General features: G+C 58.9%; 4 protein-coding genes across 7 annotated transcripts; 1 reads left to right on the top strand and 3 right to left on the bottom strand.

Annotated features, from left to right (window-relative positions):
• Window positions 1-292: 292 nt before the first annotated feature.
• Window positions 293-6,092, bottom strand: RIC8A (RIC8 guanine nucleotide exchange factor A). The gene is made up of 10 exons (XM_047100550.1): window positions 5,917-6,092; window positions 5,644-5,691; window positions 4,969-5,556; window positions 4,422-4,513; window positions 3,511-3,661; window positions 2,348-2,443; window positions 2,118-2,262; window positions 1,899-2,043; window positions 1,432-1,551; window positions 293-1,080 (listed from the first exon to the last, which is right to left on the bottom strand). Exons 1-10 carry the CDS (start codon window positions 5,998-6,000, stop codon window positions 960-962), a joined length of 1,590 nt encoding a protein of 529 aa, XP_046956506.1. The 5' UTR covers window positions 6,001-6,092; the 3' UTR covers window positions 293-959.
• A 1,558-nt stretch (window positions 6,093-7,650) lies between these two features.
• BET1L (Bet1 golgi vesicular membrane trafficking protein like) lies at window positions 7,651-11,930 on the top strand. Of its 3 annotated transcripts, none has more exons than XM_047100560.1 (5): window positions 7,651-7,802; window positions 8,942-9,033; window positions 9,313-9,369; window positions 9,513-9,612; window positions 10,066-11,930. In XM_047100560.1, exons 1-5 carry the CDS (start codon window positions 7,784-7,786, stop codon window positions 10,086-10,088), a joined length of 291 nt encoding a protein of 96 aa, XP_046956516.1. In that variant the 5' UTR covers window positions 7,651-7,783; the 3' UTR covers window positions 10,089-11,930. The 3 variants fall into 3 exon arrangements, with proteins under 3 accessions (XP_046956516.1, XP_046956517.1, XP_046956514.1); XM_047100561.1 differs by having other exon boundaries at window positions 7,657-7,802; window positions 11,775-11,930; XM_047100558.1 differs by having other exon boundaries at window positions 7,661-7,802; window positions 9,513-11,930.
• Window positions 11,931-13,376: 1,446 nt separating this feature from the next.
• ODF3 (outer dense fiber of sperm tails 3) lies at window positions 13,377-16,445 on the bottom strand. 2 transcript variants are annotated; one of them, XM_047100547.1, is made up of 6 exons: window positions 16,337-16,445; window positions 15,739-15,939; window positions 15,292-15,393; window positions 14,992-15,113; window positions 14,066-14,206; window positions 13,377-13,466 (listed from the first exon to the last, which is right to left on the bottom strand). In XM_047100547.1, the coding sequence occupies exons 1-6, from the start codon at window positions 16,443-16,445 to the stop codon at window positions 13,377-13,379; spliced, it is 765 nt and encodes a 254-aa protein (XP_046956503.1). The 2 variants fall into 2 exon arrangements, with proteins under 2 accessions (XP_046956503.1, XP_046956504.1); XM_047100548.1 differs by lacking the exon at window positions 14,066-14,206.
• A 1,690-nt stretch (window positions 16,446-18,135) lies between these two features.
• On the bottom strand, window positions 18,136-19,458 carry SCGB1C1 (secretoglobin family 1C member 1). The gene is made up of 3 exons (XM_047100569.1): window positions 19,404-19,458; window positions 18,598-18,797; window positions 18,136-18,168 (listed from the first exon to the last, which is right to left on the bottom strand). The coding sequence occupies exons 1-3, from the start codon at window positions 19,456-19,458 to the stop codon at window positions 18,136-18,138; spliced, it is 288 nt and encodes a 95-aa protein (XP_046956525.1).
• Between the last annotated feature and the right edge of the window lie 472 nt (window positions 19,459-19,930).

The raw sequence follows: 19,930 nt of genomic DNA, 5'->3' as shown, positions 1-19,930 counted from the left end.
CTTGGCTGGTCCCCAGCCAGACATGTTCTCAGGCCATACTTCCTGCGCCTGCACAGGCCCCTTCTGCTGGGGTTGCCCCAAGGCCCAGCATGGATAGCACCGCCAGGCACATCATCCTGACCCCTGGCTCCCACCCTGCGTGTGCTCCCTTGGGCGCTGTTTCACCACCTGCCGTGCGTTTAAGAGAGTCCTCAGAGAGGGTCTGGTGGCCTCCACAAGAACAAAAGACATGAATGATGATCTAGGAAAAGGACTGAATTCTGAGAACAATGAAATTAATTCCTCACACACATTCTTGCTCGAAACTCTTTATTCCAAGATATTTCAGTGATGCTTTGTGGTACACGACAGAAATCCAGACTTGTGGTTTTACGAGGTGCGTTTCCCTTCGTGTATTTGTCTACGCCAGTGGGAAGGCCAGGATTCCACTGTCACAACCAGTGAGAGCTTGGCTGCTGTGGACACTTACAGTAGAGTGCTGAGCGAGGACCAAGAACGCACAGGAGGCTCCCAGTCCTGAGCTCAGTGGGGACAGAAATAGAGCATACCTTGAAAGTACATTTCTGACATTAGGATACGGGGTCCTAGCAAGTTCTTTCCCTGTCAGCTGCAGCGCCTGCCTGACACAGAAGCTCTGGGCCGGTATGCCAGCCCTGGACATGCTTGCCTGTGCATGTGCCCATGCTCAGCTCCTGCCCCCAGGCAGCAGCCTCTGCACACATCCTCTTGGCACACGAGACCACCTCATCTGTGGAGATCACGGTGGAGTTCCCAGAGTTGCAGCAGGACAAGGCCCTCACAGTCCTAAAGATAAGAAATTGGACCAGAGACAAACCATTAACAGAACTTTGGAAGTAAAGAGAAAAGGGTCTCCAAGCATGGCTTCCCTGGGTCACAGTCCCAAGGCCATCTCTGGAAGCAGCACCAGTTCTGAAGGGGGAACAGAAGAGTGGGTGTCCTCAGTCGGGGTCTGAGTCGGGTTCCGAGGAGAGCTGCCCTTCCATGGTCTCACAAATGGCATCCTGCAGGGATGTGAGCTGACCCCGGGGACTCATCCCCATAGGCTGGATGACTCTGTGCCTGTGGGGGAAAAGCATGGTGGGGAAGGGGCACGGCATGTGGGGCAGAAGTCGGGTTCACCCCTGGCCAAACAGGCCTGAATCCAAACTGCTACCCAGTGGCTTTGAGACCTTATGCACTCTAGAATTCTTATTTCTCCAGGTCTCAATTTTTGTCATCTACGAAACAAATGTAATACCAACCGCAAGTCTAATCCTTTCCTGGGGCATTTCCTGTTTCCGACCTTAGTAACACAGCCTTGCTAAGCCCAACTTTAACCCCACTTCCTGGCGCTCACAGGACCGGACACGGGTCCTGGGCTTCTGTTCTCCCTTCTCCCAGCTGTGGGCCCCTCCTTGACACAACACGTACCTGGAGAGCTTGTCAAACATGTTCACCAGCTTCATGGCCTCATGTTCCTTCTGCTCCTCTGTCATGCCCTCCATGGGGTTGGGCGGTTCTTCCTCCACCCTCCCGGTCACTGGGTTTATGCTGCTTCCCAGGGGAGGGATTGTGGGGAATGCATTAGCGACTCTCTAGGACAGGAGGCGGCTGCATGGGGTGGGTGGAAGCAGGGCAGCCACAAGAGGGCTCTTTCCAGGAGCAGCAAGGACCCAGCCCCTGCTCGGGGGATATCCTGGTCCCCCGACTGCCTGGCCCCACTCAGCCCACACTCACAAAACATCCTGACATCAAGGCAGGTTACTTATGCGACCCGTGCCTGACTCCCAAAGAGTTCAGCCATCTGTCATCTTGTCCCACCCACCCTGCGAGTCCATATGGGTGTGGGAACAGGGACCAGGGTGAGTGAGAGGAGCCGAGGGTGTAGGGGCACACACCTGGCCTTGGCTTCTTTGTACTCCTCTGTGTCCGTGTCCTCGTCCTCCGAATACTGGCCCTCAGGCCGGCCCCCAGCCATGAGGCCCCTGGCAGCCAGGAGGCCAGCAGCGTTCCCGTAGCCCGTGTACTTGATGAATCGGGGCACTGAGAAGCAGGGCAGAGATCAGTGTGTGAGGTGGCTGGGAGGGATAGGCGCTGGGCCAGATCCTGCCACTCACCACTCTCCGAGCACAGGACAAACAGGAACTCAGCTGCCACTCTCTTCACATCAGTATCCAGGTGCGTCATGAGGCGAACAAGCTTGTTCCGCAACAGCTCCCCGACCTCGGGCCGCGTCCTCACGTCCCGCAGTGGGGGCAGCACCTGGGGAGGCAGCCGTCCCTCAGCCTGGGCCTGCAGCAGCTGGGGTCTGTAAGCAGGGTCCCGCCCCGGCCCCTGTGCCCCATACCTGGGCCTTCAGGAACTTCCTTGCAGGGCGGTGCATGCGGGCACACTCCGTCAGCACGCTCAGCACGGGGGCCACGCTCTCTTTCAGCCTGTGCGTCTGCAGAGGAGCCTCTGTCACCGGGGCTGTGCCCCCACCTGACTTGAAGTGGGGGGGGGGGGGGCAAACACACGCACACCAGACGGTCCTGGCAGGAGGTGCTCAGGAAGTGGCCTTGCCCTGGTTAGTCAGCTGAGGGGCCAAGACTGGGCACATTCTTGTGAATTTGTGTGAATTTCAAGAGGGCCACAAATGGAACTTAACTTAGGATGCACTCACATGCTCTGTGACCTGGGGCAAATAACTCATCTGCTCTCACTTCCTCGCCTACATACCAAGGTTGCACGGGAAATACAGAGCATTCAGTTATTAGCACACCACTGGCACATGACCTGTCCTCAGAAAACAACAGCCAAAACACAAAAAGAAAATCTCTATTCTGTGGGCTTCATGGATCCAGAGAGCTCCTGTCCTTCCCCGGCCTTCTCCTGAGTTATCTCCCTGGACCCCAACCCCAGCAGCAGCAGTGGTAGGGACAGTCACAGCCATCACATCCAATGCCAGGCGTTTGTACTCCAGCTCACAGCATATATGCGCGATGTGGATTCTGGAGGTGTCCGTCTAATCCCACTCCCTTGCACTCTGTAGCTTGTGTGATGTCTGCAAGCTCCCAGAGAAGCTGGTCAGAGGTCTGGCCAATGTCCTGTGTGCAGGCCCAAGAACCAGGGAGCCTCTGGCTCAAGATGCCTGTGGGTCCCTGCAGGGATGCTTGTTCCCACGGGCCACCTGTGTGCAGCAACACTGAAGTTCTACAGTCACAAGCAAGGGCTGAGACTTCTCAGATCACTCAAAAGAGATCCACAAAGAGATCTAAAAGGTAAGTACTTTGTTTTAAAACTCGTGATAACCAACGAAATGAAACCCTTCAAATATGTGTGTGAGGGTCCCCATATTTCTCAGGGAGGAGGAGTCTGGTGGCTGGACCACAGAGCAGATGGAGAAATTGCCTGATCACACTGTCAGGCTGATCTCCACTTACCAGTGGGTACCGTGAAAAAGCACGGACCACAGCTGCTGGGGAAAGTCAGAGCCACTGAGGTACCCACACGGTAGGTCCCTCTGCCCACCTGGTGCAGACGCTTTTCTAGGAAGCTGAGGAGGACATGAATCACATCCATGTTTGCTCCCAGGAACTCCAGGGAACCTTCGTGTGGCTCCAGGGTAAGAAGGACGTCCAGACACTTGAGGGGCAAATTTCCCAAGAGGTTCACTGTGTGGCTGAAGACAGATGGGGGAGAGGGGCTTGGTAAGTCTGGTCCCCCTGCACAAGTACAACCCTTGGTGCCCCCTGCAGAGGCCACATGTGACGTGAACTAGCATCCAGGGACTTAATGGCCAGCAAGAGGCCAGAACTTAGAGTAGGACTACCCTCAGAGGCTCATCCCACTCAGTGGGGTGAGTTCCCAAGGAAAGGGGCACCCTCTGTCTGGGTTGAAGCGCCACAGACACTCTTGAAAGCCAGAACCTGGGGGCACCTGGGTGGCTCAGTCAGTCAAGCGTCTGGCTTCAGCTCAGGTCATGATCTCACAGTTCGTGAGTTCAAGCCCCACATCGGGCTCTGTGCTGACAGCTCGGAGCCTGGAGCCTGCTTCAGATACTGTGTCTCCCTCTCGCTCTCACCTCCCCTGCTCGTGCTCTGTCTCTCAAAGATAAATAAACATTAGAAAAAAATTAAAAAAAAAAAAGCCAGCCAGAACCTGCCTAAACACAGGTCATGGAGAAGAGAGGTGAGTAACCACGTTGCCCTGTAGATACCACACTGCCTGTTGCTACCACCCAAGTTCCAGGGACACGTTCCTGTCCGCAGATCCAGACACTTGTCCTGATCACGTAGTACCGTAGAGACACACTGATGTCTGCTCCCAGCCAGACAGGTGAAGACTCTCTAGGGTGGAGCCTAGCCCACAGCCAGAGCTGGGAAGCACTGTTCACACACGCGAACACACTTCCCTTCCATCTCGAGAGGCCGCACCCTCACCCGTGAAACTCTTCTGTGCGGTCTCCAGCAGCAGCGACCATCATACAGTGCCGCAGAATAGTCCCCAGGTGCCGATAAAGGGCAGCATCTTCCTGACCAAAAAGAAAGGTGTTCTTGTGAGAGGAAGCACCGCTCCAGGATCATGTGCAGAGACCATGCATCTCCTCTACTTGCCCTCTTCTACTCTACCTTCGGAGTGTTTCTGTGATCAAGAACGTCACTAAGTCCTCTTGGGATGAAGTCACAGAGTACTCTAGCCACATGGTCACGGCCTCATGGTGGGAAATCTCCTACAGCCTCCCCACGCACCAAACAGCCCTCCTGCTAGGCTGGAAGAGCCAGACATGCCCTCCACCTCTCTCAGAAATCTTCTCCAAGGCTCCCTGCCCAAAACGTGCATCTCCTTGCCTCCTCCCGATAAGCTAAGAGCTCCGCCTGCCCTCTCCCCATCTGATGCCCGGAAACTTGCCAGTATTCCTACAGGCAGACAGATCCAGGAAACGTCCACACCGCTAAGCTCTACCCACGGACTCAGGTCAGCCCTCACCTCATCCACTTCCCTCTTAATGGAGTCAAAGGTGATGTTGAAGAGCACTTTGAGGATCTCCATGGCCCGCTCAGTCTCCTGGGGAGGAAGGAGCTCAGGAGGGCCCCCATCAGGGGTCATTCCCAGTGTCAGCTCCAAGGCAGCAGTCAGCAGGCGCACCCCCTGCAACTCCTGAAACAGCTGCTGGCGCGCATCAGTGCGAAGTGCCGTGAGCAAGAAGAGGAGGCGCAAGTCAAAAAACTGGACTTCGTGTGGGAAGCTGCTCTTGTGATACAGCCCCACACGCTCTGCGAGCCTCACCACTAGGCGGGCTTCTGCGGCCAGCACCTGTGCCACCGGGCTGCTGAGCACGAGGTTGCACAGGCACTTAAGGGACTCGAGTACAACGTCCATGTCCAGAGGCTCAGGGACGGACCCCTCCAAGGCGATGCCAGCATAGGAGGCAAGTGCCTGCAGGCTCTGGCGGCTGGTGAAAGGCTCCAGGCAGCTGCGGTCTCTGGTCAGGATGCGGATGCTCTGCAGCCAGGTGACGCGGCGGGACGGTGGCAAGCCCCGCTCCAGAACCGCGACCAGCAGCTCCGCCAGTCTCTGTGGGCAGGAAGAAGAGCGGCTCCACCAGGCCCCTTTTCCCGGGACCTCCCATCCCTTCCCCTTTACCCCTCGGTCAGCACCCACCTTCCTGTCCTCCTGTTGGGCATCATCAAACGTGAAACTCTGGGAGTTCTGCAGAGAGACCCAGGGGCTCAGGGGCACAGATCCACACCAGGCAGGACCCGCGCTCCGTGGATGGGAAACAGACGGCGCCCCGCCCCACCCGCCCAGCGGCGAGCGCACCCGGACTCTCTCCCGGTAGCAACTCCTCACCGACTCGGCGCCCCGCCCGCCGCGCTCGCGCCCCACCCTGCCCCACCTCTTCTTTCGTGTACCACGTTCACGGCTCTCGCTCACCTCCCGGTTGTACGTGCGCAGAGCCTCCATAATCACATCCTCCTCTCCCGTCTCCACAGCATCCGCAACCACCCGGGGCTCCATGGCGCCCCCGGGATACCGCGCCGGGCGGGTGGGAGAGGCTTGGCTTTGCGACTCCAGGATGAGCCCGCTCGCTCCGCCCTGACTCGCCGCGCGAGGGAAGCCGGGATAGGGGTGCGCGGCGCCGCGGGGCGGGGCCAGGACTGCGCGCGGGGGAAGCCGGGACCGGCGTACGCGGCGACGCGGGGCGGGGCCTGGGTTGTGCGCCGGGGAGGTCGGGACCGGCGTGCACGGCATCTCCCTCGGGGCTGTATTAGGGCTGCGCGCGGAGGAATCTGGGACGGGCACGCGCGGGGCTGTGGGGCGGGGCCGGGGCTGCGCTGGGAGAGGCCGGGATGGGCGTGCGCTGCGGCTCTGGGGTGTGTCAGGGCTGCGAGCTCCTTAAGGAGGCGAGACCTGGACCAGCTGACTGGAGCTTGAAGATTTTGCCCGGAGTTAGCTGGGGTTTCAAAGATCCTACTCGGTGATCGTCCGACTTTGGGGCCGAGTAGCCTCCGAATCTAACAGGGACCCCTGCTTCTTGGACTGGAATTCCCAGCAGGCGAGGACCTCAGCCCGCTCTACCAACCCCTCCCATCCACGCCCCTCTTGATGGACCGAACGAGTGGAAGTCGAGGGGAAAGTCCAGGTGGAAAAGAAAGGACTTTGCAGCCCGGAGACCACCTGATGTAGTAAACAGGGGTTTGAGTGCCTACTGCATGCGAGGTCCCTGCTTTCGTAGAGGTTGTGTTCCAAAGGTGAACACAAGGAAACACGGACAAATAAGACGCCGATAGGCAGCCATAGTCCTGTGATTTAAGAAAAAAGGCGGAGAGCCTGGTGGGCCGCAAAGGGATCTGATGAAATGCCACTTTTGGAGACTGGACGATAAGAAGTGATCTGGGGGAAGGTCATGCAAAACAAAAAGAGCAGATGGGAATGGTCGTGGTGGGAGAGAAGCAGACCTCCTTGAAGCTTAAAGAAAGGGGAGAGTGGGGAGGGGTCAGGATGAAGGCAAAGCATTATCTTGTGCAGCAACTTCCTGGGTGTGTAACCCAGACACAGTCTGGCCTCGACTCAGCTCCCTCTTTTGAAAAGCAGAGATGGTAGAAATTCTCGTTTCAGTGTGTTGTTAGGAGGACGAAATGACACAGAGCAAACGCTCCAGTAGGGTGGGGAGGTATCCACTGCGCAACAAGCCTATGTTGACTATCTCCTTCGCACCGCGCCCTCAGCGCCCGGGTGCAAAGGCAAGCGCCCGGTTCCTACTGTCGCCACCACCCCCACACTCTGACCCTTCGTCTGGTTCATTTTCCTTCAGAGTGCTTTCACCCCTGCATCTTCTGCAGCGCCCGCTCGCCCCAGGCCTTGATCTCCACTGTCCCACCGGCAGTAACCGGGGCCGGGACTCCCACCGCAGCCTGGCGGAGGCGGATGCCCATTGAGACCCCTTCCAGCCTATCTCGCCTGATAAAAGGCCTGGGAGCGCTTCCTACGGGGGACCTGACCCCGCCTTCGGCGCGGTTGGCTGGTAGAAGTGTCTGTCAACGCAGTAATTGGCAGGGGAAAGCACCAACCAGCAAGCCGTCCCCAGAGCCGACGGCCCGTCCCCTCCCCTTGTCCGGCGGCGGAACAGACCTCAGGCGGGTTCGGCTCCCATCACGTCACCCCGGCGGCCGGACCTCGGCCGGAAGTCGGCGTGCCCGGGCGGAAGGGGCAGGGCCGGAGGGCCCCTCCCGCTGCTGCGCCACGTCCGCGGAGTCTGTGGCCGTGCCGTTGACGGAGACCCCGGCCGGGGCCGGGAGCGATGGCTGACTGGGCGCGGGGTGAGCGCGGGGGAGCGAGCCGGATGGCGGCGCGGCCGGCCGTGGACGATGCGGCTGCCCGCTGGAGCCGCCTCCGCCCGCCCCTGCCCCGCTGAGTGGCCGCGGCGGGGAGAACTGCCGGCGGGCGGAGCCAGGCTGCGCGCGGGGGGAGGGGTCTCTGGGGCCCTGCGGGTGCTCCTGACCCTGCGAGGTCGTTCTGCCTGGGGCCTCTGGCGGGCCACGGGCCACAGGTCCCGGAAGCTGGCGTGGGAGAGGAGGCTTTTGCGTGGTGGGGTGGCCTAGGCTGGCCCGTCTGCCCTCGGGGAAGCCCCTGTTCTCATCTGGGATTGGGATGCTGATGGCCTGTGTCGCTGGGCTCTTGTAACTGTTAAGGGGTTAACGAACATGAAGTGGTTGGCAGGACGTTAACAGCCTTTCTTTTGGGGTTTGTATTCATCAGTGATTCCTAAGGCTGTGCCTCGGTGGCATATTAAGGCATCCTGGCCGCCGCAAAATTGCACTCCGAACTTGGGGGGAGATGGTTCCCACCCACCTGATGTGACAGATTCAGCATCACTAGTCATGGGTCAGGGCGTCCTGTAAGGTGTGGGGTGTAGAGGTGAGCAGACCTAGGGCCTGCACTCAGGATCGACCTCAGCCCCCACTTTTGGGTGTTGGGAGCTTTGCGAATTTGTTTTCTCTTTGGTCACTTGTCATCTCTTCAGAACCCAGTTCATGGGCCATCCCTGCCAGGGCCTTTGTGCTTCCCTCCTGGGTGCTCTTCCTGCCAGAAATAACTATCTTATCTATCCTTATGATGCCATCTATGGAGGGATCGTGCAGGTTCTGTGACAATATCAGAAAGTGCTAGTAGGACTGTACCCCTTTGGGGTGCCTAGATATGTTTACAGGACACGTGCTCACATGACAGGTGCTCACACGCACTATCCTTTACACAGCCCGTCATGTGTGACGTCCATGCACTGGATCCCGGGTTAGGGTTGGGCCCGCTCCACAGATGTGAGCTCAGTCCTCTGAGACTTCCAGCATGGCTGGGTGGGATTGGAGTGAGAGCCCTGAGGCCACAAAGGGCTGACATGCAGGGGTCAAGGGCAGTGCTCACAGGTGGATGCTCCCCCTCAGACTCTCCCTTCTCGCAGCTCAGAGCCCCGCCGCTGTGGAGGAGATTCTAGACCGGGAGAATAAGCGGATGGCCGACAACTTGGCTTCCAAGGTCACCAGGCTCAAATCGGTCAGTGGTGGTCGTCCCTTCACCTCCACCTAGCACCCTGGAGTGGGGACCAGAGGGAGGGTAGAGGCTGGGAAGGGCTTCACGTAGTTCCCATCTTCCTTGTCTCATCCATGGCAGCATCCATCCGTGTGAGGTCCGGGTGACACCTGAATCCTGATCTCTGCTGGTGGTACTGTGTCTGGCAGAGTTGTTGGCAGGGACTGCTGGTCTTACGGGGGGTCAGGCGCCATCCAGTGTCCCTTCTCTGGCCTGACCTTGCCCCCTCTGTGTCCTGACCAGCTGGCCCTGGACATCGATAGGGACGCAGAAGACCAGAACCGGTACCTGGACGGCATGGTAAGGGTCTGCAGTGTGCGCGGGCATCGCGGTCAGCTCTGCCCCACACCGCCTGCTGTGCAGGCTCCCAGCGTGCCTGCAGCACCTGCGTGTCGGTCGTGGAGATGCCCCCCTGTGTGACTGTGCTGGGATTCCTCCCTCAGGACTCGGATTTCACAAGCATGACAGGCCTGCTCACAGGGAGTGTGAAGCGCTTTTCCACAATGGCGAGGTCTGGGCGAGACAACCGGAAGCTTCTATGTGGTATGGCTGCAGGCCTGATCGTGGCCTTCTTCATCCTCTCGTATCTCCTGTCAAGGGCAAGGACATGAGCCACTAGGAACTGGCTTCTGTGAGTGCCCGGGGCAACCAGGGTCTCCCCCTGCCTGGTGTCCTGGGCTCCAGAAGACCTACGTACAAAATACTCCTTTGAAACGATGATCGTGGCTTGGGAATCTTTTTCCTGTGTGACTGGGAGTTCGTGGCTTCCTCTGACCCCGTGAGCTCATGTTGGCCGGTCCCATGTGTGTGAGGGTCTCTTTCCCTTGGAGAAGCCAAGGCCCAGCTCTCTGTACTGTTCCGGGTGTTAGAGGCTCTGGCAGAGCAGGTCTGACCTGAGCAGCTGGGAATCCTGGACATGGCTACCTGTGGCTAGCAGCCTTCCCCTGTTCCTTGGGGCTTTGGCGTTTTAAGGCTCTGTCCCGTCCTTGTCTCTAGGTCAGGCCACATCTGAGATCTGAGGTGCCTGGAGCTGACACAGGAAGGGGGTGTGGCTGTGAACTTCGAGCACCATTTCTACTCAGAGATGGCAGATACTCTTGGCTAGGGCTGCTGGGCATGGGTAGATCAATGTTGAGGGTTCCGCCCTGAGGCCTTGCCTGCCCTCCGGACCGTCGGGAAAGGGCAAGGGGCCGTGGATGAAGGAGTGGACTGCAACCTTGGCTGGAGGCCCTGGGCCCTCCCAGTCCTTCTGGATCTCACAGTCTGGTATCCAGAAGAAACTCCCTGTTTTCTCAGGATTCGAGAGCTACCCAACACCAAAGGTGTATTTCCGCGAGACCAGACCTTTAGAAGCAGTTCTGTCTGGCATTTCAGAGTCAGGCAGTGTGTGTGTTGAGGGGGGCACCTTCTGTGGGTCAGGACAGGAGGCTTCCCTACAAGGACTCTCTTCGTAGGACCTGTGGGTCGCTTCTGGAGTGTCAGCAGGCAGCTTCCCATCCACCAAGCGAGGCCCTTTGACAGTGACTACCACCTTACTGTGGGGACGCTTAGTTATTCTCGCATCCCTCTGCAGACTGCCCTCCATGCCCACCCACCGTTTGTTCCCTGGGCCCTCACGGCCCACTTGGCCAGCCCCATGTTCACACAAACCGAACCACAGGCCCAGCTGGACCAGCGGCATCTCACCCGCTGGTGAGATGTGGTGAGGTGTCGGCACCCTTGCTTGTGCACAAATACATGTAAGAAACGACTCATTGGCTCTGTGTCCTTCCCCGTCTTCTGTCATCCCAGTTACTCCCCTTACTCCCTGAAGACTGTTGGCGCCCTGTCCACCTCCTTGCCCGGGTCACACACATTGACCACACATCAACTCTCTTGGCCCTACCTTGCTCTGGTCTCCAGCCCTGGGCACTGCCCCTGTGGCACTGATGCCTGCCTCCCCTTCCAGCAGGATTGGCCTGTATCCTCATATGGTCATTCCATTGTACCTGCTGGCCCTCTCAGCCTCCTGGAAGAGGAGGATCCCACCTTCCTACTTCTGAGTGTTCTGTTCTGACTGCCTCTGCTCCTCCAGATGCTCGTTTCTCATCCAGTGAGGTCGGCTTACATGCCTCCGTGTCTCTGGGACTTCACTGTTCCCCCTTACTCCCTGGCATTCTCAGGCTCCCGTGGTCCTGCCTCCCTTCCCAGTCGCCACACTCTATGGCTTTGACTTAGTCCTCTGCTCATCTCACCTTAAATCTTGCCACGGGCGCGTGCCCACTGGCCACTGTGCTGGCAGCTGCCGAGGGCATTGCAGACACACCCTCACCCTGCATCCCCCACTCTGCCTGGGTTTGTGGTGCTGACTTCACTTTCTGAGAACATGCTCCATTGTGGGAGCCACACCACACTAAGCGAGCTGTGCCTGCTCGTCCTGCCATGGCAGGCTAGTTTCCATTCTGCACTTGGGTGGTCTTGCTGAGTGTTTTCTGCTGTCTCCCTGAGACCTCCAGCTGTAACGTTCTCTCCTAAAGTTTCCATCTCTGCTGCCAGCTATTTTGGGGTCTGGGTTTTAGTTCCTTTCTGATTGACCTTTTGGTCTCTCGTTCTCGTTGCACTGGGATGGATTCCGTGAGGGGGGCCTGGCCATTCTGCCAACCTGTCAGAGGCTTCACCCTCTTCCTGCTCAGCCTTGTGCACTCAGCACCTACTTTTGTGCCTAGGCGGGGTTTGCTGATGTTGGTGCCTGAGACTAGTAACCCAAGAAGGACCCGGGGACCCAGTCTGTGCCAAGGTAGCTGCCAGGCTCTATCCCGCAGTTCAAGGACAAGGCGTTTACCAATAAAAATTTGGAATAAACAGTTTCATGGTGGAGTAAACACTGTCTTTGGTGTCCTCATTTCTTTGGGTGCTTGAGAGTTTCATCTGGAACTGACTCAGTCCACAGACAGGCCATGGACACTGCTGGTCCAGACCCCACTTCTTCCCTCTCTCGTTCTGCCTTGTCCCTGTACCCTCCCTCCCTCCCTCACTTGGCCCCCGCCGCCCTAGGCAGGTAGTCACAGGCTTACCACTTTCTCTGCCAAGTTTCTGTAACTCAGATAGGGTGATGATAGTATTACTCCCAAGGGTTAGATGAATAAATGTGAGGTGCTCAGAACACCGAACCTGACGTGGTTCCTACTGGGCCAGGGTCAGCAGCCATATTGTGCCCTGTGTGGCTATGGCTGGCAGGCTCACGGGGACAGCAGGCAGGACCACCCATCTTGAGGTCCTCCGCGACCTCCCCAAGATCAAGGTGAAACCCAGACTCCATTCCTCAAGGCCTGGCCTTAGACTCCAGGAGGCCTCTAGAAATGTCTGTTTTGGGCCTCACTCAGATGCCCCCTTCCTGGTCCTTGTCCTCTTGTGCTTCCTGTGTTGCCTTTGCTGCATAACAGATCACTTAAAACTTAGTCACTTACAGTAATTTTTGTCTTGGGATCACTGTGGTTGGAATTTGAGACCCGCATGGTGGGGACAGCTCTCTGCCTAGAACATTAAGGCTTCAGCTGGGAGACCCGAGGCCAGGGCTGCTGTCACCTGAAGACTTGCTCACATCCCCACTGGTTGATGCTGGTGTGAGCTTGCGGTCCAGCTGTGCTGGCTGCCTGGATGTTGATGTGGCCACACCACTTTCTGGGGGCACACCATGGTGTGAAGTGAGCGAAGCGAGGGGGATACACAGGCAGAAGCTGTTTCCTCTCTATGTCATGGCCTGGCGTCAGGAGTATCACTTTATTCAGGGTGATCACAGGCCCTAGTCCAGATTCAAGGTGGGGACCCAGATCTCATGGGTGAGAGTGAGTCATGCAGGCAGAAGACCACACATAGGAGGGGATAGGTGCTTGTGTGACCATCCCTGGAGTGTACGACGAAATGCGAGGTGAAGGGGCTGAGGCAGAATTAGGAGGGTGGGCGCCCGAGGGTCCCAAGCCCTCCTCTCTGCTCAGACCCCAAGCCCTGGAAGCCAGGGTAGACCCAACAGCCTATGTTGGGGGGGGGGGGCTTTCTGAAAAAGCTTGATTCTACTGTCAAGACAAACCCATTACTAATGGGATCTGTGGTTTATTAAACATGTGGGCACAGCAGGAAACAAGATTAGCAAATGGGAAAGCAGCATAGAAAAAATAACTGGTCACAACTGTCCAAACAGGTATGCTCTGCCCTACAGGGCCAGGCTGGCCACAGCCCAGCTTGGGGAGGAGGCGTCCCTAGCCCGCGGCCCAGATGTGGGAACATGATGTGCAGAGGCTGTGGGTGATGGGGTGCGGTGGGGGCCAGGGCTATTCCACATCCACCACGAGGGGCATCATGTAGTCAGAATGTTTGATGCCGAAGGTGACGATGGGGGCACAGGGCTTGGTCACTGTCACCTGGGGAGGAGAGGCTGTGAGAGGCTCTGGCACCCCTGCCCCTGCCTGACAGGTTCTGCCCTCCCTGGGGCTAGAGCTGCTGACAGTGGCTTCACTGTCCTTCCTGAGCCCTGGGCCAAGGTGACCAGCGCCAAAGCCACACTACTGGGTTTGGTGAGTGTTCTGCACACTAACTGTCACTGGTGTCCAGGGAGGCAGGACCTGCCAGCTGGGGAAATGGTATGTCAGGAAAGCCTAGCATTCTAGGGATGCATGGACACTGTGCCCCCCACAGGCTCACAGGCCCTTCCCCCCCACACCCACTCTGGGCTTGCTCCCCAACTACTCCTCTGGCCTGTGCCTCCCCCTGCAACCAGGCTGTGCCCCTGCTGACTTCACACCCCCGAGATGTATCCGCCAACAACTCAACCACACAGGTTGGCCTGTGTTCCCGGCTTCCCAGGCTGTGCCCCATCACCCCTTCTGAGTGGTGCCCCTTCTCCCCCCCACTGGGTTGTGACCATCCCTATGCTCTCTGGGCCATGTCACCATCCCCACTCCCTCCTCACTGTAACTCCCCACCCCTCATGCCACCCCTCTGGGCCCTGCTCTTCCTGGACCTTCTCAGGGCTGTGGGCTCCTGGTCCTGGCTTGAGGGTCTTGTCCCCTGGGGGCTCCACCCGGGCTGCCATGGTGTATTGTGGAGCCTTGAACTTCGTCACCTGCACATCCGTCTGGTGGTAGGCTGCAGGACCTGGGGTCTGGAAGGTGAAAGAGGCTCAGACAGGCTTGGCCTGCCAGGGCACGTGATCCCAAAGGGTAGGCGGCCAGCATCGGACAGTGCGTTTCAAGCCTTGAGTCACTGTGTGTCTGTGTGTCCAAGGGTCCCTTCTGTCTCCAGACAACAGTCACACTGTGGGAGACCTTCTCTGTGTGGGACATTACTCCTCTACTGAAGCCTCACCACGGCGATGACACCTCAGTGTGTCAGTCCCAGGCTTGTCCCTTTGGTGTGTGCAGGAGAGGCCCCTTTGCAGCTGGGATTCTGTCCTGTGGGATTTGATGGCCATGGGCTGGACTGGCAGGGTCAGCAGTGCTGTGAAACCACTTTGGAAGTCTCCCCAGGCTCCTCAACCTCCTGAACACATGGCCACCTCAGGGCCTTTGCACTGGCTGTTTCTGCAGCTGGAACCCTCCTCCCCCAAATATCTCACATTTTACTCCTCTCCTTCTTATTTTCCTGCATGCCACCTTATCGAAGGCTGCTCCCACCCTCCCTGCAGCACTCCATAAATCCCTTCCTTGCTCCACTCCCCCGGCACTGTTGCTATCTCCGTCCTTGTCCATTGTCTGCCCTTCCTCACCCCAGGAATGTAACCTGGGGGTGCAGGGGACAGGGTGGTGCCATGAATGTGGCAGACACCGGAGGGTGAAGAGCTGATAGGTTTCACTCTGATGGGACTGGGTTCTGGGGAGGAAGGGCCAGATGGACTGTCTCTGGGGGATGAACAGTGCTGTGCCCTGGGTGGGGGGGGGGAACCCTTGCCTTGTGAAGGTCGTCACTGAAGCTGCCCAGCTTGCTGCGGCCTTTGATGGAGAAGGAGGGTTGGGACGCCTTGCCAACGGTGTGGGGCCCCATGACCACAGGCAGCATGTAGGCGGCAGGGCCTGTGGGGCGCACAGGCAGTGAGTCTCAGGTTGGACAGAATCCTGCATGCAGAGTCTTAGCTCCTTTCCTGAAGTTTGCCACTTCTAGGAGTGCAGCCATCAGGTTACCCTGTCTCACCTCCCCCACCCCCCGGGTCCCCACCCTGGTTGGATGTTGGCTATCAGGGCTGGTGCACACCTGGGGTGCTGTCCACTCGGAAGGTCTTGGTTCGGGCAGAAATGGAGTGGCTGGGTGCTGAGTCAAACACGTGCTTGGCCGATTTCTCTGGAAAGTAGTCACCTGGCTCGGGAGAAGAGCGGAGGGCGTGCTGGGAGGGGATGGTGACCGAGATTGGTTAGGGGTATCCCGGAGTTGCAGGAGTGGGCGGGACAGGTGCAGCTTTGGAGGGGGAAGGGCAGAGTCTGGTGTGGGCCTGGTGTGGGGACGTAGGGCAAGAAAAGCCCAAGTTAGAACTGGGCTTGAGGGTCTCCGAGGCTGCTTTGGGCCTGGTGGTGTCCCTCGAGAGGAAAAAGAGGGGACAGGAGAACCAGGATGCCTGTGCTCCTTCACACCTTCACCTGGACAGGACGTGCAGTGGCCACCAGCAGGGTTGGGCAGGTCTGCGGCTGGGCCAGGCTCACTTACCGGGGCCAGGGGTCATGATGGTCTTGGTACAATAGCGCCCCAGGATGGAGTAGGCAGGGCCAAGGTCCTTGCCAGTCCTCAGTATCTTGGGGTTCACGCTGTAGCGGGGCCCTGGGGAGCAGTTCTCTGCCAGGAGCATGGGGGCCCCACGGAAACTGTAGGCTGGTGCACGCAGCTTGGTGGGTGTGTGCTTCACAAAGCCTGTGGGGCAGGGGTTCTGAGCAGCCCGGAGTAAGATGCCGTCCTTCTCCCCACCCTATTGACCCCAGGGGGTTGATGGGCTGGGAGTCAGGGATGAGCCCCCAGCCTTCCCAATGCCCTCCCTGCTCTGAGCCTCTCCAGGCCCACCCCCTGCCCCCACTCAGACCCTCCTTAGGCCCACCTCAAACTTTCCCTAGACCCTCCCCAGACCCACCCCAGGCCCACCCATGCCCTCCCCAGACCCTCGTCAGACCTCCCTGACCCTCCCAGAACCTCCCCAGACCCGCCCCATGCCCTCCCAGACCCTCTCCAGACCCTCTCCGGGCCCATCCCGAGCCCACCTCAGAGCTGGCTTCTTCCCCTACCCCAGTCCCATCCCAGGCTCCCAGGCTCTTACCCGTGGTGGGTGGAATCAAGTACTTGGGTCCTGGGCTGCTGTAGAGGGCCATGATGGGCCCCCGGGGGCGATGGGGCCTCCAGGTGCCCACCCATACTTCCTCTGCCATGGCTGGCTGTGTCCATGGATGGAAGGGTGACCAGGTGCTGGGAAGTCCCAACTCCCCACCCTATCCCTGTTTTGTCCCCACTGGTGGGCAGAACTGCAGGCCACAGCCTCCTCAGTAAGGTCTTGAGCTGGGGCCTACACAGAGGTTATGCTTGGAGGAGTGGGCTTGCTCTGCCCTCACCAGCCTCCAAGAGGAGGAGCATTAGACCCTCATGCACAAGATGGGAAGGGCTGTCTCCTCCAGCCTCACTGACCACACTTCCCCGGCTCTGCAGGGGCTCTGGGTAGGTTCCTCCTATTCAGGGGATGCTGGGCACCACTGGGCAGGGAGTGGTGGGCAAAGGTGGAAAACTTCTTGGCTGAGGCTGTGCTGTGGGGCAGGGAGAGGGCCACTCCAGAGGGGCCCTTACCTCTTCAGTCCAGGAGCTGCACTCAGAGCAACCTATGGACCGGGCCTCCTTGGAGGTCGTCCCGTCGCACCGGCCTCAATGCCAGGCAGTTCCCAAAAAAGGGGCATGGAAAGGAAGGCCTTTTCCTCTCTCTCCTCTTCCCAGGGGGCTTGGAGAATTGGGTGGGGGTGGGGAGAGATCCTGGCCCCTGAGCTCTAGAATGCAGCTCTGTGGGACAGCAGGTTCTAGATCACTCTCTGTATGATGAAGACAATGGCCTCTGCCCAGGGGACCCCCACCCTCACCAGGCATGGCTCAGGTCAGGACTTTGCTCTGCTCCTCACTGTGGTGGGTAGGGCAGAGGCTTGGAGGGTGGGAAAAGGGACAGTGAGGTTCTGTACTGGAAGGTGAGGCCACAGGGCCCAGAGCTGGAGTGGCCAGAGAGCAAAGGTTGTGAGGGGCAGAGATGAACCTAGTCAGCCTTGCTCCCAGTGAAGACCACTGATCTGGGGAAACTGAGGCACAAGAAGGCTCCAGCAGTTGGGATCCTGGGTGAGGGTAGGGTCAGCGCTGGTTGGGGAGTTTGGGGGGTGGCGCTGAGCTGCTGCCCTTCTGCGGAACCTTTCCAGACCCTGCTCTCCCTCCTGTGCCACTGCTGGCCATGCCCACCCCTTGACCACGGGTGTCCTCAAGACCAGGTGCACTTTCTTCTCCACTTTGTCAAGGTTCCTCTTGGGGATAGGGCTCGGGTCTGCACGTCTTCCAGACAGACTCTTTCCTTGGGTGACTTTAGGGGGAATGCTTTCAACCCCTGGACCTGTGCCAGGTGTATATTGTGGATATTTATTGTCTTGGAATGACAGTCTTCAGACGCAGAAGGCCCCCAGCCTGACCTCCCAGTTCTAGCCTCATCGTCGGCCTGGGGCTCTTTGCCCTGCCTCCTCTGACGCACTGGTCCTGCACCCCACCGCTGCCTCTGTAGCCCTTCCTGCGTCCAGTCCCCTGCCTGTCCGTCTTGCTCTGTCCGCCTACAAGGGGGTCTGGTGGGTCTGCCCTCTGTGTGGGGCTACTTCTACGTGCATGCTCTGCGGACGTGACCCCGTGTCTGTGAATCCGCATATCCGTGCGGTTGTGTCCCTGACTGTGGGGAGAGACAGGAGCCAGAGCCTGAGCTGCAGGAGGCTTTATTGATTGAACAGTTTTATGATAAATTTACACGCGGAGAAGTGGTAATGGGGCAGTGTGGCCATTGCTGCTTGTGTAGCTGGTCCTGTGGCTGCTTGGAGACATGACTGGGGTCCGCTATGCATCATCTTGACTGCCCAGCACCTGCACCTGGAAGGCAGACAGGTGTGGGCCCAGAGGGCTGGGGGTCCCATACCTGGTGATCGATAACTAGAAAGCCCCATCCTGTTGGGCGGGTAGGCCCAGGCCAGCCCCTGGAGGACCGTAGGCTCTGGCACACTTCAGCCAGTCCCCTCCTAGCAACGGCGGAAGTGGTGCGTACTTGTATGTGGGTGTGCCATATGCATGTATGTGCTCTTAGGGGAGGCTGAGGCTGCTCTGGGGGAGTGAGGTCTGGGATGTCCACTTCTGCTGACTGAGGCAGGTCAAGGTGTCTGTGGGGTGGTGGCTGTATTGGGGTGATAATCAGGAGTCATGGCATTTGGTGGAGGGCTAGTGGGGCAGGGCTGTGTGTCCTGCTGGGGCTGCGGACCTTCAGGGAATGGGGTGACCCCCCCGCCCCCACCCCAGCCTTGGTACCAGCAGCTTGATCAGCTCCGCCTTGTGCATAGGCTGTAGGCCGTCGATACAGGACTTGAGCTCCGTCAGTGCTGCCTTGGCATCTGCATTGACATCATACTTGCCAAGAGGTCCCTCATATAGCTCCTCTGGGGACCCCACCAGCAGCGTTTGCAGGAAGTCCATGAAAAAGTCACTGTTGTCATCCCCGATGGCCAGCCCTGTGAGGTGGGGGCAAGGTGACACCAGCACAAGAGAATTCCATTCCAGCCCACCCCAGACCTCCCAGCACTCCAGCCTCGGCGGTGTCCAGAACTTCTGCATCAGTGCCCACCTCACTTGCCCCAGGTGTGCCCCCATGATCACCCTGCCTCACCTCCCCCAGGTCTTACTCCATAATACCCCCTAACTCTACCTGGCCACAGACCCCGCCTGTCACCCCTAGCCTCGGCAGCGTCTCCCACTCTGGGGTTCCCTGGCATTACTAGGGAAGGGGCGGCAAGACCCTAATGTGGCTGGAATTCACCCTCTGAGTGAGGTTGGCTGACCTGGGGCTTGGAGGGTTGGGGTCAGGCTGGGCTGGGTTGGTGACATTGGGCTTGGTGACGCTAGGGCTGGGGCAGAGGTTGGAGCTGGGCTGGGTGGGGACTGGGGTTGGCGGGAGCATCGGGGGCATCTGCCCACATCTGTGTTCTGTGATGGAGGCCGGTCGGGCACCTAGGAAGGCCGCCGCCCATCCTTGTGAGGGGCCTAGTGCCTGGGTTTTAGCCCCCCAGGTTCCTGTCTGCCCCCCACACATGGGCCCTGCTGGAAGCACACAGACTCACCGCAGGAGCAGAGCAGGGTGAGGGCCACCAGCAGGAGGGTGCTGCTCCCCTTCATGGCAGATAGCAGAGCTCCCTAAGGAGCTGCCTCTGCAGGCTTTATGCCCCACAGGCGGCACCTGGCCTGGGGGCGGGCCCAACCTGCCCGTCAAGACCTTGGCAGTGAGAGCACAAGTTGGGCAGCCAGAGGTGTGTCCTCACCCTGGGCCCCCATGGGTGTCAAGGAGCAACAGGCTTGGGGTGCTGTGTGAGGGGCAGTCGGCTTGTGGTTGAGTTGAGTGGACGTGGGAGAAAGTCAGATGTGAGGTCGCTGAGGAAGAACAGTGGGGGCTGGGGCATCACGGGCCTCCGGCCATGCCTGGCTTGTGGCTGAGGGTGACAGGTTCTGGGGTTGGGCTCAAGCCTTTCTTTTTGGCTGGGAATCCCTGCTCTGCTCAACATGCCTCAACATGCCACTGGGGCAGGGGTAGGGGACTTCCTGGCCCTGAGAGTCTGGGTAGTGGGAGATGGGCCCAGGGCTGCAGGAGGCC

Source organism: Lynx rufus, unplaced genomic scaffold (genome assembly GCF_022079265.1).
Source record: "Lynx rufus isolate CCGP_SWC_20201006 ecotype Redwood Valley unplaced genomic scaffold, mLynRuf1.p SCAF_50, whole genome shotgun sequence".
Classification (NCBI taxonomy): Eukaryota; Metazoa; Chordata; class Mammalia; order Carnivora; family Felidae; genus Lynx; species Lynx rufus.
This window is presented reverse-complemented; position numbering and strand designations above follow the sequence as displayed.